The sequence below is a fragment of the Bufo gargarizans genome, chromosome 2 (genome assembly GCF_014858855.1).
Source record: "Bufo gargarizans isolate SCDJY-AF-19 chromosome 2, ASM1485885v1, whole genome shotgun sequence".
NCBI classification, from domain to species: domain Eukaryota; kingdom Metazoa; phylum Chordata; class Amphibia; order Anura; family Bufonidae; genus Bufo; species Bufo gargarizans.
The window spans coordinates 704,033,593-704,050,057 of NC_058081.1; the positions used below are offsets into that span (position 1 = coordinate 704,033,593).

Below are 16,465 nucleotides of genomic sequence, written 5' to 3' on the forward strand. Positions count from 1 at the left end.
GATGCAGACGGTTTTGTTATCATGATGGAAGCGTTTTTTGCTGATCCATGAATGGATCCAGCAAAACCGCTGGTGTGAAAGTAGCCATAATTGGTTTGCCGGGTGAGCCCAATTAAAGGAAAAATACTTAAGAAGGACACATATAATATTAAGCAGGTCTCAGGTTTTAAGCAGTATGGGAAAGAAAAACGATCTCCCTGCTGTCGAAAAGCATCAAATAGTGCAATGCCTTGGACAAGGTGAGAAGACATTAGATATTTCACGAAAACTTAAGCGCGGATCTTCGTACTGTGAAGAGATTTGTGGCCGATTCAGAGCACAGACCGGTTTGTGCAGATAAAGGCATAATGAGGAAGGTTTCTGCCAGACGAATTCATCAGATTAAGGGCTCATTCACACAACCATATGAATGAGTCTGCATCCGTTCAGCCATTTTGCGGACTCATTCATTTCATCGGGGCCGCAAAAGATGCGGACAGCACACCGTGTGCTTTCTGCATCTGTTGTTCTGTTCCACAGCCCTGCAAAAAAGGATAGAACACGTCCTATTCTTGTCAGCAATTGCGGACAAGAATAGGCATTTCTATCACAGTGCCGGCCATGTGCGGTCCGCAAACTGCGGAATGCACATGGGCCGGTAATCGTATTTTGCGGATCCGCAAATTATGGACCTCAAAACGGTACGATCATGTGAATGTATCCTTAGTCCTCATGCACACGTCCATAGGCAACCTGTGTCTGTAATGCGGCCCGCAAACAGCAGGTCCGCAATATACAGGGCATTGGCCATGTGCACATCGTATCACGGTGCGGACCCATTTTCTTAAATGGGTGTCTGCAATTGGGAGGTACGGTGGGGAACAGATATCGGTTGCAGTAGGCCCTGACAGACATGAAGACTTTCAAACAGTCTCGTTTACTGATGAGGGCCGTGCAACCCTGGATGGTCCAGATGGAAGGAGTAGTGGATGGCCACCATGTCCCAACAAGGCTGCAACGTCAGGAAGGAGGTGGTGGAGTCATGTTTTGGGCCAGAATCATGGGGAGGGAGCTGGTAGGCCCCTTTAGGGTCCCTGAAGGTGTGAAAATGACCTCAGCCAAGTACACAGAGTTTCTGACTGACCACTTTCTTCCATGGTACAAAAAGAAGAACCGTTCCTTCAACAGCAAATTCATCTTCATGCTGACAATGCACCATCTCATGCTGCAGAGAAGACCTCCGAGCCATTGGCTTCTATGGGCAAAAAAGGAGAGAAACTCATGGTGTGGCCACCATCCTCCCCTGACCTCAACCCTATGGAGAACCTTTGGAGTATCCTCAAGCAAGAGATGTATGAGGGTGGGAGGCAGTTCACATCAAAGCAGCAGCTCCAGGAGGCCATTCTGACCTCCTGCAACGAGATTCAAGCAGAAACTCTCTAAAAACTCACAGTTCAATGGATGCAAGAATTGTGAAGGTGAAATCAAAGAAGGGGTCCTATGTTAACATGTAATTGGGCCTGTTAAGATGTTTTTGAAGAAAAATCTTTTGATTTCGCTAATGCTGCAAATTCAACAAATGACCATTTTCAGTTCTTTACAACCTATAAAATGTTTGGAAACGGTTTGAAACGGTGCATTTTAAGGTTTTTTAAATTGTGGAAAAATACTGGTGCCGTCATTGGGAGGTTTGTTCAATAAAATCTGATTTACACTCTAACGGTTGGTCACCTGAAAAATTATACTGTGTCAGTTGCATCGACCATTTAGGAAAATCAGAGTAAAATATAACTAAGAATTTGGAACGCGGTGTACTTTCAACTTACAAATTTATTCAATAGAGCCCTATGTGTAACCCCCCACAAAAATAAATTATATATTGGTAGCCCAGCAAATAGGACCATCAACCACCTTGGTCATTTACGAATCTAAACACTTGTTATGGAGTCAATTAAAATTGTAGACACACAACGCGTTCATCCCAAACAATTCGGTTTTATTACCAGACCATGTATTAGAATGGAGTCCGAGCACATTCATGGGGGGAAGCACTGCACTGTCACTTTATTAGCGGGGATAGAGAAGAAGCTTGATTTAAGGCAACGTCTATTAGGACGCATTGCATGGTTGCATTTAGTTTATTCGTATTTCCTGCCAGTGATGGGTAGTTCGCCAGCGAACACATGGAAGCTGCCATCTTAACTGACAAGTCCGGCGATGCACAGGTAAGTCCTTACCTTTGCCTGTGCCACGAGCCGGTCTGAAATGAAATGTGGTCACCGGGAGCAGGCAGTTCCGAGAACAGCCGCCGGGGGCCTTCATCGGGCTGTTCTCGGAACTGCCTGCTCCCGGTGACCACATTTCATTTCAGACCGGCTCGTGGCACAGGCAAAGGTAAGGACTTACCTGTGCATCGCCGGACTTGTCAGTTAAGATGGCAGCTCGCATGTGTTTGCGGGCGAACTGGCCATCACTGTTCCTGCCTTATGCAAAGAGGTATCTCCCAAGAAAGACAACCATCTCTTTCAAGACTGGTCTACTTAAGGCATAGCACCGAGCCAGCCAGAATCCTACTCTGTACTGACGAGGGGCGAGCACCCCGAAATGGCTGTCTACGGATGGATATCTGGCTTGGCTATTTTCCCTTGTCAAATCCCAAGGCTTTTCGGAAAGTCGGATCTTGACTCCTAGGGAACCGCTTCCAATAGCTGGTGCTAGCGAGACAGTTCTCTGTCTTGGAAGACACCTCTTTATATATTATCTGTCAAAAGGGGTGCAGGTTCCATCAGAGGAAGGAAAAACCTACACGAGAGTAAAAAATGGCTGTATGCTGCGGTGCTAATAGATGTCCGATTGTCATCCAGCCAGAGGCTCTGGGCTAGATGAGAGAAGACAAGCAGCCGTTGCCCCACTCTCAGCCTATGAGCACCTAGAAGAGAACTGTATAACGTATGCAGCAAGTACAACGTCAAGTGTCCACTGATCACAGATTGATTCTCCGAAACAGCGGCGTAGGTGGAGGGTTTGGGCTTTTACACACCGTGTACAGCCCCCCAACCCTGAATAGAGCCTTTGCATATTCCTCAGATGTACATGTAGTCTGTTAAAACACAGTAAGGCCTCGGTTCCCCTGGAACATTCAGAGTCATAGTACTCAACCGGCTGAGGAGCTGGAGGTAAAATCATCCCTGCCGAAACTGTAACACTCCAGAAATCCAGTGCCGTCTGCAAGGAGTCACCGTTATTCTGAGCCTTCATCCATTTCCTCTCCCTCTAAAAACTGCTGGAATTCTCCGGTTTCTGACACCCACATGGACATTATGGACACCTTAAACTCTGCCATCTGATATCCAAACAGTTTCTGCGAAAACAGAAGGAGACGCGGCGTCAGACAAAGGACGAATGTGCATGCCCTGACCGCAGCGACCGATGTAAACTTACCAGGATCCGTGCCTGCTCTGGGGTCAGCGTGTCGCCCTCCTTACACACCTCATATTCTGACAGAAGGGTCACCACTCCTAAGAGGGAGAGCAACGGAGACAAACATGAAAAAACTGCAACCCAGGTCATCAGACACTGCAAACTGTACATCCATACAGCTCAGTCAATGGTAATAGTTTTACTTTTCATTCAGAGTCTGAAATTCCACCCAGACCTAGTCCTGCTGGATTAACCTTGGACGGATTTTTATCTGGGCTCATCTAGTCATAATTTCAGTAACACCGATTGCTAGGAAGGTTCTTGCTCAAGTCAACTGGCTTTCCCTTGTTACAATGCATCACTGGAACAAAATCTTTACAGTCCTCCACTGAGCTCTTACATTGTGGCAAACCCAGCAGCTGTGCAAGCAGAACCTGGTTGTCAAGAGCTAAACAAGAATGTTTCAATTTACCAATAGCAATCAGAGATCTTGAAATTAAAGGGGTATCCAGTCCCCAGGATAGGTCATGAATAGCTGATCGAAACCCCCTGACGATGAGCTGAAGAGTGCGGCGGCCTCCTCACAGCACAGTACATTAGATAGCGGCTGTGCTTGGTATTGTAGCCCAGACCTGTTCACTCCAGTGGGACTGAACCGCAAATAGATCACGTGACCGAACATGGCGTTACTTGCTTCTTCAAACAGCTGATCGGTGGCTTTGCTGGGAGGGATATTGATGACCTATCCTCATCAATATTGTACTCCTGGGTTTTCCAGCCTATAAGGCCTGCACATGACCATATCTGTTATGCGGCATGCAAAACATGGATGACGTCCGTGTTGCATCTCATTCGATTGTGGACCTATTGAATTTAATGAGTCAGTGGAATTTTGTGGCTTAAAGTATAAGACATGTTCTATTTTTTTGTGGAACGGACATATGGACGCTCACAGCACATGGATCACCCGTGTACTTTCTGCACCCAGTTGTCCGTTCTACAAAAGACAAAAGGTGTCCTACTCTTGGCTGCAAAAAGCGGATCAAGGGAAAAAAACGGATGGGTCTGCGAAACTGTTACGGTCGTGCTGATGAAGCCTCATTAAAAAACAAAATGGTAGGAAGCGGTGTATTCAGAAAATAAAAACCCTTATCCAGCAATAAAAAAACCTTAGTTCCAGAACTGCAGCTCCTGGTGGTGCCCGCCGACCCGTTTTTGGTAACAAGACTGCAGTGGGAGAACAACAGCCTTAAGGGTCATGTGGGCAAGAACACCATATTATTAGCAGTCACTATGACGGAGGGCATTTTGAAAAGTAAGAGTTTGTACTATTTTTTAACGATTTTGGACTTGCGCAGAAGACTGAAGATTCTCTCCCAGCCGGGCAATGTCCTGAACGCGCACGCCGCCGCGCATGCGCCATGGTGACTTATTCCTGGCCTGTATAGTAGAGAGCCGGCGTGCGGGTTCGCGGCTCTGTACTATACTGGCCAGGAAGAAGTCATCATGGCGCATGCGCAGCGGCGTGCGCGTTCAGGACATTGCGTGGCCCGGCCGGGAAAGAATCTTCAGTCTTCGGCGCAAGCGGCGGGATTCGACAGGAGAGGTGGCCGTAACCAGGGGAGACGAAAGACAACAATCAAGTAAGAGGGGACTTATTTTCTCAAAAAGGGTGGGAATTGGGTAATAAAATGTATTTAGAAAAATGATCACTGTCAAATCATTAACAGATTTAACAGTGATCATTGTGATGGGAATACCCCTTTAAGCCTGGATGAGGCCAGATAATATTTCTAATGCTTACTTCGAGGACCAATTGTTTCTGTGATCCACACACATCCTGCTGCAGCCATCGCCGGCGGACAGTGTCTCATTTCAGTGGCTTTTATTTGGGGTAATAGGGGGACCCCAATCACCTCCATACGCCCCTAAAGGTAGCCAACGTGGACAACCCCTTAATATCTAAGTATTGAAAGACCAGGACAGACCTTTCTTCAGCGCAGTGGGCAGGCCCAGCTGTCGTAACTGTGGCTCCATCGAGTGTGTAAACTGTTCCAGGGGCCCCTCATCAAGAACTACACCGTAGGTCGCCTTGTTTCCGGCCCGAGCAAAGTCAGTTTCCTTAAACTGATCAAACCATCTGTAAAAAAGAATCTGGAGGTTATTCTCAGCAGCTCCCTTCATATAATACACCCTCCATGTGCTGCAGAATGTCCCTGCACTTCACTTATTAGAGCAGCAGTTTGTGCTCCAGAGCTGCTGTTCTTAGTATCACGGGAAAATGAAGTCAATGTTGCCCATTTTGAAGAGCAGTGTTTAGTCCTCATTCTATGTCAGGGTCTCCCACAGATGCAATGCCTGCTGCATCTACGTCTGAACATCCACATGACTGCCCACATATTTCCCACTAAACTCCATCACTCAGACACTTTTCTTCTGGAAATTACATTTTCTGCAGCAGTTGTGATCCAACTTTTCTGAATGGCCAACCCACAGGATAGGTCATAACCCCAGCGGATCACATCATTGGGGGTCTCCAATTCCCCTTTGCAAGTTTGTGGTGTTGGGAATGTGCGATAGTAGCTTCCCAGAGGTGAGACCCGCACCTATGTCTAGAACGGTGCCTCCAAAGTGCTAGAGAGGAACCCACACGTGTGGCGTGCGCTCATCTTACTACTATGGGAGTTCCGAAAATAGCCATGCGAGCGCACTCAGCTATTTTCGGAACTCCCATAGAAATGAATAGAGGGCAGCTGCGCAGAAATGGGACCCGCACCTCTTTGGCATTCATGGCATATCCTAGTCTGATATGCCACCAATGACTGAGGTGAGACAACCCCTTTAAATCCCCTCAAGAGTGTCCACGGCAAGAGGGGAGATAACAGGCTCGGCACAGAATCCTCACTGCAAGAAATAAAGGAAAGAAAGCAGAGAAGAGACGAGACATCAGACACTGTCTTACTCTTTAACTTCTTTCTCTTCGCGATTGGTGAACAAGATCCCGACTTCTCCTTTAAGACTCTTGCTCAACTGCAGGAAAAGAGAAAACCGTTATATTTTTTCATACTTTCCCGGTTAGTGCACAGTGTAAGGAGCGACGGCGCAAAGAATCTTACTTTGTGCAGGTTATCCTTGTACTCGTCGCACGGATCCTTCCCCAGAGCCACACTCATCACTTTGTTCTTTCCAAAGAATAATCTGGAAGGTAAAATAGAGCGAAGATATCAGTATCGGAGACATCATTGCTCTGCAGGGCCGGGAACATCTACACCTACCTGATGCCCAACAGCTCCCGTCATTTTATTAGACAGGTGCCCTTTTAGTGGGACAGTCAACTGATACTCTTGGGGTATGTTCACAGAATGGGGTAGGCGCAGATTTCAGCATTGATTCGGTGCCCAAAATCGGACCGAATCTGTGCTGATAACGCCTACAATTCGAATTTTCAATGTAGCCGACGTTTTTTGCCATCCGGATTTCAAAACCATACCAACAATGTACAACAAAAAAGCCACCTGCTCGCAGTTTAGCTCCATTCAATGCAGCTCAAACTAGAGCGGGTCTGCAGCATAGCACCTGCAGCATAGTGCAGCGGCTTCTGACGTGGGATATAGAGGGTTAAAAGGGTTTTCCCAGAATCAAAACTATTAACAGGATAGGGGGTAAGTGTCTGATCGCTGGAGGAGTCCGAGTACTGGTAACCCCACCGATCATATGATCAAGGGTCCTGTGTCGTCTGCCTCCAATACCATAGCAGGTGGTCGCAGCAATCAGACACTTATTGCCTATTCTGCTGACAGGTCCACGAGCTATTATTCAGGGAGACCCCTTTTAGGTTATGTTTATACGGGACAGATACGGTGCAAAAATGTGTATTATATACAGATGTACTAACTGAAAATCCACATCACGGAAATGTAAACTGATGTGCAGTGCAGATTTTGTCAATTTTCACCGCAGATTTCAATCCTTTCATGCGCTGCAAAACCTGCATGCGACATATATGGATTCTACTGCAGACTGGTGACAAAATCTGTCAGTGGATATATTTTAGGGTACGTGCACATGGGGCAGATATTTCTGCTGCAACCAGCAAGAATCCACATGAATTGCAGGTGGATTTTGTAACGTACTTGCGGCAGATTTCACCCCTTAAGAATCCCACAGATAATTGCTCGTTAGGGATTATCTGGCAGTGTAAGGGATAACCCGCTGCGTGAAAGAGAGCCAAGCCCCGTTCCGGACAGCAGAGACACGGAGCATTACATGACTGATAATGCTCCGTGCCTGTCGGGCATATTCATATCTGCACATTAAGGTCTGACAATATTAGAACCAAAATGGAGATTCACATTACCTTTAAGAGGCCAAACTCTCTGTTGGAATAAGCCAGAGAAGGAATGGTCACTGGCATACAATGTATATTGTTTTAAAAGTTATTGCCAACAGATGCGGTATCTTAGAGATTGTAATGGGTCTCACATGAACTGTCTTAACTACCGGGGTCATGAGAGGTTATTGCTTAAAAACACTGGTTTCTCTAAACATATCAGTCTGAGGAACAATGGGTGTTATATAGCTAAGCCATGATCTAATAAGAGACATCCATAAAACACATCTGGTGTGGAATGGGTATCTTTTCGTATATATATATATATATATATATATATATATATATATATATATATATATTCCTGTGTGCATTTATTTAGCGTTTGAACTTGTTAATGATTCATATATAATAAGCAATATTAAGTATTATAACCAGACATTATTAATGTATCTTTTTGTATTGTATCTCATTGAGGGGATATAGCAAGTAGTTGTTTTCTTCTCTTAAGAAGGGTCTATTCAGAGGAGCTGAGGGTATTTCAAACATCATTATTCAAATAGCTGTGACAATTAGGTGTATACAAACCAGGGCAAAAGCTAGAAGTTTATGGTTCTCTTATCTGACCATAAATAAGATGGTCTGTTAACTGTCAAAATGGATCCATGGTGTCTGGGAAAGTGATCCTAAAGTGTCAGAAAGAATACCTCCTAATTGATTTAAGTTGGGGGAGACCAAAGGTTAAGAGGTGCAATAAAGCCGGATATATATGTTAATTCTAAAAATTGCTATATGATACAACAGTGCCATCAAGTGGTAGATGGGCAGAAGGAATGCCAATTAAATGACATCATCTCCATGATTACCATACGTAACACCCACCTTATCTAATTGGAAATCCCTAATCCAAGAGGGGATGGGCATAGATAAGGATGAGGATATCTAAGGCAGTTTTTGGAGATGCAAAAAGAACTAAGATCACTTGAAAAATCACTTGAGACAAAGAGGACTGGAGCCAAACATCACTTGGAACTTCTTCAGGGAGAACACTTGGGAATTGATACATCAGCATCACTTCACACACCAGGAACATACCACAGGACGGGATAGATCTGAATCTTGGAAAGCTGGGTCCCTTCTAAAAGCTCTTTATCCCAAAGCCAGGGGTAATGTATGATCTATTTTACTTGCAGTAATTATAAATCGCTCCAATTGGCATATAGTTGAGACCCCATTATTAGTGGGTCTATAGTGTTAAAACAATAATTTTATGGGAAATTTTAATGAACGTGCACATCATTAGAATTTCTGTAATATTGCTATCAGAGTAAAATCTCTGATCGGATTTTATTATCCGTAGTTAGGTCAACGGGCGTATTCATAAGGTGTCTCTTACTGCCATATTCTCTGATTGAGCATAAGGGATTTTCCACAGATTCATTTCTATTGTTTTTTTTGTTGTTGTTGTTGCATTATAATATTTTGATTACCAGTATATTAATCGGTAATAATTTGATAAAAGGAAGTAGTATTATATTGTACTTAAGTCAGCCTGTAAACGGTGGAGCACCATCTTATGGTCAATTTTGATATTATCTTTGTATTCATTTGTATGCCATGTTTTCTGCTTGTATTTATAATAAATTATATTTTGTATAATTAATTGCACCCTGTTTCATTAGCTGCACAAATTAACTTTAGATCTCATCAATAAAAGAACTGGCGTTTATATGTCCGCCAATTAAATTTTTCATTTTCCATATTTCATAAAAATATTAAATCATAATTTTTTTTATGATTTCATATCTTAGATGAAATTAATACCCGACATGCCGCTCTGATCTTTTTACTACAAAAATCACAGTGATATAAAATTGTCACTGATTTTGTAGTAAAAAGATCACAGAGCGGCACGGAGCATTATCAGTCATGTAAATGCTCTGTGTCTCTGCTGTCCGGAGTGGGGCTTGGCTCTCTTTCACGCAGTGGATTCCACGCACAGGATCCGCTCGTGTGAAAGAGCCCTAAATGTACCGCTGATTACCCTATGAATGAGTAAAAAGATATAAATCATTTGTGTGGACACAAAAATTATTGTTTGCCCGCAGCAGATCGTGATGTGTAAATAGCACCTGCTTGCTGGGAAACAACTAAGTCAGTATGGGGACGAGCGATCGTATTAGCGATCACTGCTCTCCATACTGTGGAGGAGATCCCTGCATGTAAACGCAACAGTCTCCTCCACCAGCGAGCAGCAGAATGCGGGAAAGGAACGGTTGCTTCCCGACAATGTATTATCCTGTGTATAGGGACCTTTACACAGAAAGGAGTGAAAATTGCAGTAATAGGAATTACAGTATCTGCAGAGCAGATGAGATATTTTTTTTACATTCATAGAAAAACTGACATGCCGTGCGGATTTCAAATCTGCGGCAAGTCAATTTATACTGCAGAGTTCATCCTGTGCATTGCAAGCCATAGCAATTCAGCAGCAAAATGTGACAAAGCTGCACGCAACTCATGTGGAGCTGGCGGCAGATAATTTGCAAATGCTGCCACGGAAATGCGGCAAAATCCATAGTGGGAATTTTGCTGCAGAGAATCCACTCTATGTAGCCATTGTCTTAAAATGAGTGGAGTGCTTCTTTAACAAAGGGGCCGTCGAAGGATGACAAAAATCACAGGATACAGAATTAGTCAGGGTCCCTTTAAATAAATTAAAGGGGTGCGTCTCTGGTTTCAGCAGGAAGCCTACAATGCAGAATTGACCAATACTTACCTAGTAGATCCAGCGCCGCTGCTCTAATTTTCCTGGGATGTAGTGCAGACGTCACAGTGACAACACGTGAACACTGCAGCCAAATCACTGGTCTCAACGATGCATCGAAATGGCCAACGATTGGCTGCAGTGGTCACGTGCTGTCGACGTGACTGCTGCAGTGGGGAGAACCTGTTACCATGCCCCTTTAACCCACTGGGCAGTGCACTATAAGCAATACCTGCTGTGTTTCCAGGCGTTCCGCACATCCTTCAGCTTGTTGTTCCTCATGTTCTCCACGGACAGGACAAACACGTACTTGTAGGTGTCCACACATTTCCGCAGCTGTAGAAGAAAAATGAAAAAATAAAAAAAATGTGATTATACAGAACGATCCTCAAAGGGGCAGTCCAATATTATAGAAATAAAACTTTAAAGGAGTTCGCCGGGATTATAAAAACACGGCTGCTTCATTTAAAATGCAGCCCCGCACATGTCCATGGGTTGTGCCTGGCATTGTAACTCAGCTCCATTGAAGTTAATGGGGCTGAGCTGTAATACCACACACAACCTGTGGACAGGTGTGGTGCTGTTTGTGGAGGAAAGAAGCCATCTCTTTCCAGTCCTGGAGAACCCCTTTAACATTCCATAATAAAACGCTGTGTAACTTCCTCGCATACTTAGTAGATCACCACTTCAGCATCACTGCTTGCTGTCAGGGAAAGGTACATTATTGTGAAAAGGGTTTATCACTAATACACAGAATAGGTGATAATAGGAGAGACCAGCGCAGGGGAACGTTGAGGCTACGGCTACACAAGGAATTTATGGCAGCCAAAATGAATGAATTAATGGGGTCGCAACGCAACTCACATCTTCTGCGACCACAACCCCAGAATTACAAAAAATTTAGTGCTGGTTTCTTTGCAATTTGGGTGTTGAGGTCGCAGCAAACGTGCAGTTCGCACTGTGACTACATTCATTCCTATGGCCGCCCTCTACACTGAGATACTTAAAGGGGTATTCCCATCTTAGACAATGGGGGCATATCGCTAGGATATGCCCCCATTGTCTGATAGGTGCAGGTCCCACCGCTGGGACCCACACCTATATCGAGAACAGAGCGGGGAGCGCTGTGGCTGGAGGACCCCAGATTTCCCAGGGTCTGTCCACCACCAAACACTAATGCCTGCCTCTCCCTTAGCAGTGAATGAGAGTGTGCTGCGCATGCACGGCCCATGCTCCCATTCATTTCTATGGGGCAGACGGCAATTTTCGGCGGCCCCATAGAAATGAATAAAAGGCGGCTGCGCATGCGCAGTGCGCCTTCCTTCACTTTCGGGGCTCCGTTTTCAATATAGATGTGGGTCCCAGCGGTGGGACCCGCACCTATAAGACAATGGGGGCATATCCTAGCGATATGCCCCATTGTCTGAGATGAGAAAATGTGACACGTCGAGCCCAAAATCTCCGTGTAGCTGTACCCTAAAGTGTCGAAACGGGGGCATCATGGAATCGGTGGAGATGAGTCAGATTTTTTTTTATTTCACACCATGGGAAGACTCTTTTTTAAATTTAGACAACTGGATAACGCCTTTAACATGAAAGGCTGTACTTAATACTTTTCACAGCTGAGAGTTCGTTACAATTGCAAACCACAGCCCCGATTGAGACTAACACATTTACCAGCGGTGATATTTCAGGAAAGTATCAGCGCAGGGGAGATATTTGTGCAGGTCATGTAATTACCTATCAGAAAATTGTCTTCATTGGACGCAACTGTGACAAACCCTCAGCTGTGAGAAATATTAACACCTTTCTTTCTTGCGCTGACACTCTTTGCCCAGCTGCAGCAGTGATGTTCCATATACTGCTGCAGCCAATCACTGGACAACGCCATTAAGATTCATGTTTACACCGAATCCAGCAATTTCGATAAAACTGGCCGCCCATCTAGCGTGTATGGGAGTGTCCCCCTAAAAGATGACGTGGAGGGTCAGAAAAGGATTGGGCAGCTGACTTTCGATGCTCGATCCTTTTGTTCTCAGGGGAGATAAGCTGCTGCCAGAGATGTCTGCCATTGCCTTTATCCCCTTTCCCCATTGAGAACACACGCACACTCGGCTGAGTGTGCATGTGTATAGGGGGGTTGTTAAGAATAGCAGGTTTTCCCTTATACCAGTTTTGATAGATCATCCCCAAAGTCTATTAGAGAATGGCAGAACTTTCCATGAGGCACTGACTCTCAGGGTCATCATAAGGTTTGTATAACCGTGCACACCAGCATCATTGGAAGTGGGGACAAAACGGGCTTAAAGGGCATCTGTCAGCAGTTTTGTACCTATGACACCGGCTGACCTGTTACATGTGCACTTGGCAGCTGAAGGCATCTGTGTTGGTCCCATCTTCATATATGCCTGCATTGCTGATTAAAATTAGGTTTTAAAGGGAGTCTTTCACCTAAAATGACCATTATACACCACAAACATCATGATATCCATTACATTCCCCATATTATAATCTTACCTTTCATATTGCTGTCCGTCGGCTATTCTCTCTTAAAAACGCTTTTAATCCATATGCTAATTAGGTTCTGAAGGTGCCCAGGGGCGGCGTTTATGCGGCCGGTGCCCTGGCTCCACGGCGCTGTTCAAATCAAACCCCTCCCCTTTCACCCCTCTGGCCCGCCCTCGGTTCTTCAGATACCATCCTCCAGTCAATGACAGATCTTGCGCCTGCGCACTCCATTACCCACTAGGGCAGAGGCAGCAGAGCGTTTAATCCGCATGCGCCGGCCCGTACATCCCGATCTAGCCGGCGGAAGTAAACTGCCAAAATATCGGGATGTACGGGCCGGCGCATGCGCATTAAACGCTCTGCTGCCTCTGCCCTAGTGGGTAATGGAGTGCGCAGGCGCAAGATCTGTCATTGACTGGAGGATGGTATCTCAAGAACCGAGGGCGGGCCAGAGGGGTGAAAGGGGAGGGGTTTGATTTGAACAGCGCCGTGGAGCCTGGGCACCGGCCGCATAAACGCCGCCCCTGGGCACCTTCAGAACCTAATTAGCATATGGATTAAAAGCGTTTTTAAGAGAGAATAGGCGACGGACAGCAATATGAAAGGTAAGATTATAATATGGGGAATGTAATAGATATCATGATGTTTGTGGTGTATAATGGTCATTTTAGGTGAAAGACTCTAATATATGCAAATAACCTCTAGGAGCAATGGGGGCGTGGCCATTACACCTAGAGGCTCTGCTCTCTCTGCAACTGCTGCACGCTCTCTACTAGACAGGGTCAGGGGTGATCACATTTTCCCTGTCTGGCCCTGTCAAATTGCAGAGGGCTCAGCAGTTGCAGAGACTCTCGGTGTAATGGTAACGCCCCCGTTGCTCCTACAGGCTCATTTGCATATAATAAAGCATAATTTTTCTCAGCAATGCGGACACATAGGAACATGGGACCAACACAGATGCCTTCAGCTGGCATGCGCACATGAAACAGGTCAGCCTGTGTCATAGGGACAAAACTGCTGACAGATGCCCTTTAATAAGGCCCCCAGAGGGGAAGATGTGGCCCCAGGTTCTTACCTCCTCGATAAGGTTCTGCTTCACCTGGAGGCCCTTCTTGGCTGTCTTGGTCAGAGATACTGTGGAGAAGGAGATCACGTCACATCTATAGTCAGCTCACACTCACTGTAACCTGCCAATCACACAGTCATTGTCTGGGGCCCTCAGGGGCCCCTCTTACCTTTCTTGTCGCGTTTAGATTTAGGCATCTCTGCTCTCTCTCAATCACGTGTAGCTCAGGCAGAACGTGTGTGAGGACCCATGGCTGCGAACAGCATTATGGGAGAGCAGGGCTGTCCATCTCATTGCCTGCAGGGGTCACCAACCTGTCACCGTCTTCTTTTGTTACCCTATTGGGAAGTACAGCCTCTACAATTCGTAATATGGCCCACATGATGGTATTCAAAGGGCTATGGTCTTCAGAGCATTATCTGTGGTAGACAGGCGCTCAGGCAGCGCGGTGTCTCTATGGTGCAACGTACGCTCTATCCACGGCTTCTCTCTGCTGTCTAGGAGTTTCCTACTCGTCTCTATGGTGCAGAGGGGGACGCTCTAGCCACTGCCTGGATCTTAGTGGTGAGGCGGAGGACTGTCCGGCCTTGCGCTGTCATGGCGGCGGTGGTGAGGTTCGCTGCGCTTCTGCTGCTGTCTGTGTCCCTCAGCGCCGCCGTGTACGAAGACCAAGTGGGGAAGTTTGACTGGTGAGAGCGGGGTAGAGGAGGAGGAGGAGGAGGGCGGCGGGGCTGGGATGTAGCTGTCACCCAGCGTCAGGTCTTATTCATTAGAGTTCTCCCCCATCCCCCACTGACATATGTAATGCATGTAACATACATGTCAGCTGTTATACATGTGTCATGCCATGTTACATGGAAACAGTGGACAGACTGACAGCTGGTGGCAGGATCGGTGCCATGTCGTAGGCGGAGGGTGCCCCCCCCCGGGGGTGCCGTGCCGTAGGCGGTGGGTGCCCCCCCCGGGGGTGCCGTGCCGTAGGCGGTGGGTGCTCCCCCCGGGGGTGCCGTGCCGTAGGCGGTGGGTGCCCCCCCCCGGGGGTGCCGTGCCGTAGGCGGAGGGTGCCCCCCCCCCGGGGGTGCCGTAGGCGGAGGGTGCCCCTTCCCCCCCGGGGGTGCCGTGCCGTAGGCGGAGGGTGCCCCCCTCCCCGGGGGTGCCGTGCCGTAGGCGGAGGGTGCCCCCCTCCCCGGGGGTGCCGTGCCGTAGGCGGAGGGTGCCCCCCCCCGGGGGTGCCGTGCCGTAGGCGGAGGGTGCCCCCCCCCGGGGGTGCCGTGCCGTAGGCGGTGGGTGCCCCCCCCCGGGGGTGCCGTAAGCGGAGGGTGCCCCCCCCCGGGGGGTGCCGTAGCCGTAGGCGGAGGGTGCCCCCCCCCGGGGGTGCCGTGCCGTAGGCGGAGGGTGCCCCCCCCCGGGGGTGCCGTGCCGTAGGCGGAGGGTGCCCCCCCCCCCCCGGGGGTGTCGTGCCGTAGGCGGAGGGTGCCCCCCCCCCCCCCGGGGGTGTCGTGCCGTAGGCGGAGGGTGCCCCCCCCCCGGGGGTGTCGTGCCGTAGGCGGAGGGTGCCCCCCCCCCCCCCCGGGGGTGTCGTGCCGTAGGCGGAGGGTGCCCCCCCCCCCCCGGGGGTGCCGTGCCGTAGGCGGAGGGTGCCCCCCCCCCGGGGGTGCCGTGCCGTAGGCGGAGGGTGCCCCCCCAGGGGTGCCGTGCCGTAGGCACCCCTATAGGCAAAGAGAATGTCCCATAGGTGCTGTGCCAACGATTAGCACCCGCCGGAGGTCTCTAGCTCTCTAAAGGAGACTACCCTGTTCTGGTGTTGTTGGAGCAGCCTCCTGGCCCCAGTGGTCATACATTTGTATAGTCCGGGTCTCCTTGGGGTTTAGGCAGGACCTCCCCATCTTCAGCTCAGCCTTTAATCCTTTGATGATCTCATAGTGACTGGGGCGGTGCAGGCAGATTGTGCTGATTGCTGATAAGTTAACCTTCACCTCTGTGCTTGCAGGAGGCAGCAGTATGTGGGACGGCTGAAGTTTGCTGCTCTGGAGTCTGGACACGGAGCGAAGAAACTGATCGCTGCCACAGAGAAGAACGTCGTCTTAGCCTTGAACTCGCGCACGGGCGACATCTGTGAGTGCATGTTCACTAACTAATGAGAGGAGTAAGAGGTCACAGCCGCCGGCCGGTGCGTGGCGCCTCTGCTGCCGTCGGCCGGTGCGTGATGTCCGTGGAGGTTGCAGTATGCAGGATACACATGGTGCACGGGTATTCTTTCTTCCTGCTGTGGGTTATAGTCGGGCCGTTATCTTGTATGACTGATTGCCGCTCTCTTTTACAGTGTGGCGTCACATCGATAAGGACACCACAGAGGGCTCCATAGATGCTCTGCTTATTTATGGGCAAGGTAAGT

General features: G+C 48.0%; 2 protein-coding genes across 3 annotated transcripts in view; one reads left to right on the forward strand and one right to left on the reverse strand.

Annotated features, from left to right (window-relative positions):
- Positions 1–2,368: 2,368 nt before the first annotated feature.
- On the reverse strand, positions 2,369–14,454 carry MRTO4 (MRT4 homolog, ribosome maturation factor). The gene is made up of 8 exons (XM_044278623.1): positions 14,240–14,454; positions 14,080–14,138; positions 10,729–10,832; positions 6,516–6,597; positions 6,362–6,429; positions 5,388–5,539; positions 3,421–3,497; positions 2,369–3,340 (listed from the first exon to the last, which is right to left on the reverse strand). Exons 1-8 carry the CDS (start codon positions 14,265–14,267, stop codon positions 3,221–3,223), a joined length of 690 nt encoding a protein of 229 aa, XP_044134558.1. The 5' UTR covers positions 14,268–14,454; the 3' UTR covers positions 2,369–3,220.
- A 173-nt stretch (positions 14,455–14,627) lies between these two features.
- EMC1 (ER membrane protein complex subunit 1) overlaps positions 14,628–16,465 on the forward strand; it is a 40,705-nt gene continuing 38,867 nt past the window's right edge. For both annotated transcript variants that reach the window (XM_044278624.1, XM_044278625.1), the window contains exons 1-3: positions 14,628–14,759; positions 16,061–16,185; positions 16,394–16,459. In XM_044278624.1, the coding sequence (XP_044134559.1) occupies positions 14,668–14,759; positions 16,061–16,185; positions 16,394–16,459 (283 nt within the window). In that variant the 5' untranslated portion in view covers positions 14,628–14,667. The remainder of the gene's footprint in view (positions 14,760–16,060; positions 16,186–16,393; positions 16,460–16,465) is intronic.

Bases quoted from the DNA above. Each gene is read 5' to 3' on its own strand.
- MRTO4 (XM_044278623.1), bottom strand. From the start codon at position 14,267: ATGCCTAAATCTAAACGCGACAAGAAAG. The intron at 10,833-14,079 runs GTAAGAACCTGG...TTTCTTCTACAG, and splicing joins AGCAGAACCTTATCGAGGAG to CTGCGGAAATGTGTGGACAC. The intron at 6,598-10,728 runs GTATTGCTTATA...TTTACCTTCCAG, and splicing joins AACGCCTGGAAACACAGCAG to ATTATTCTTTGGAAAGAACA.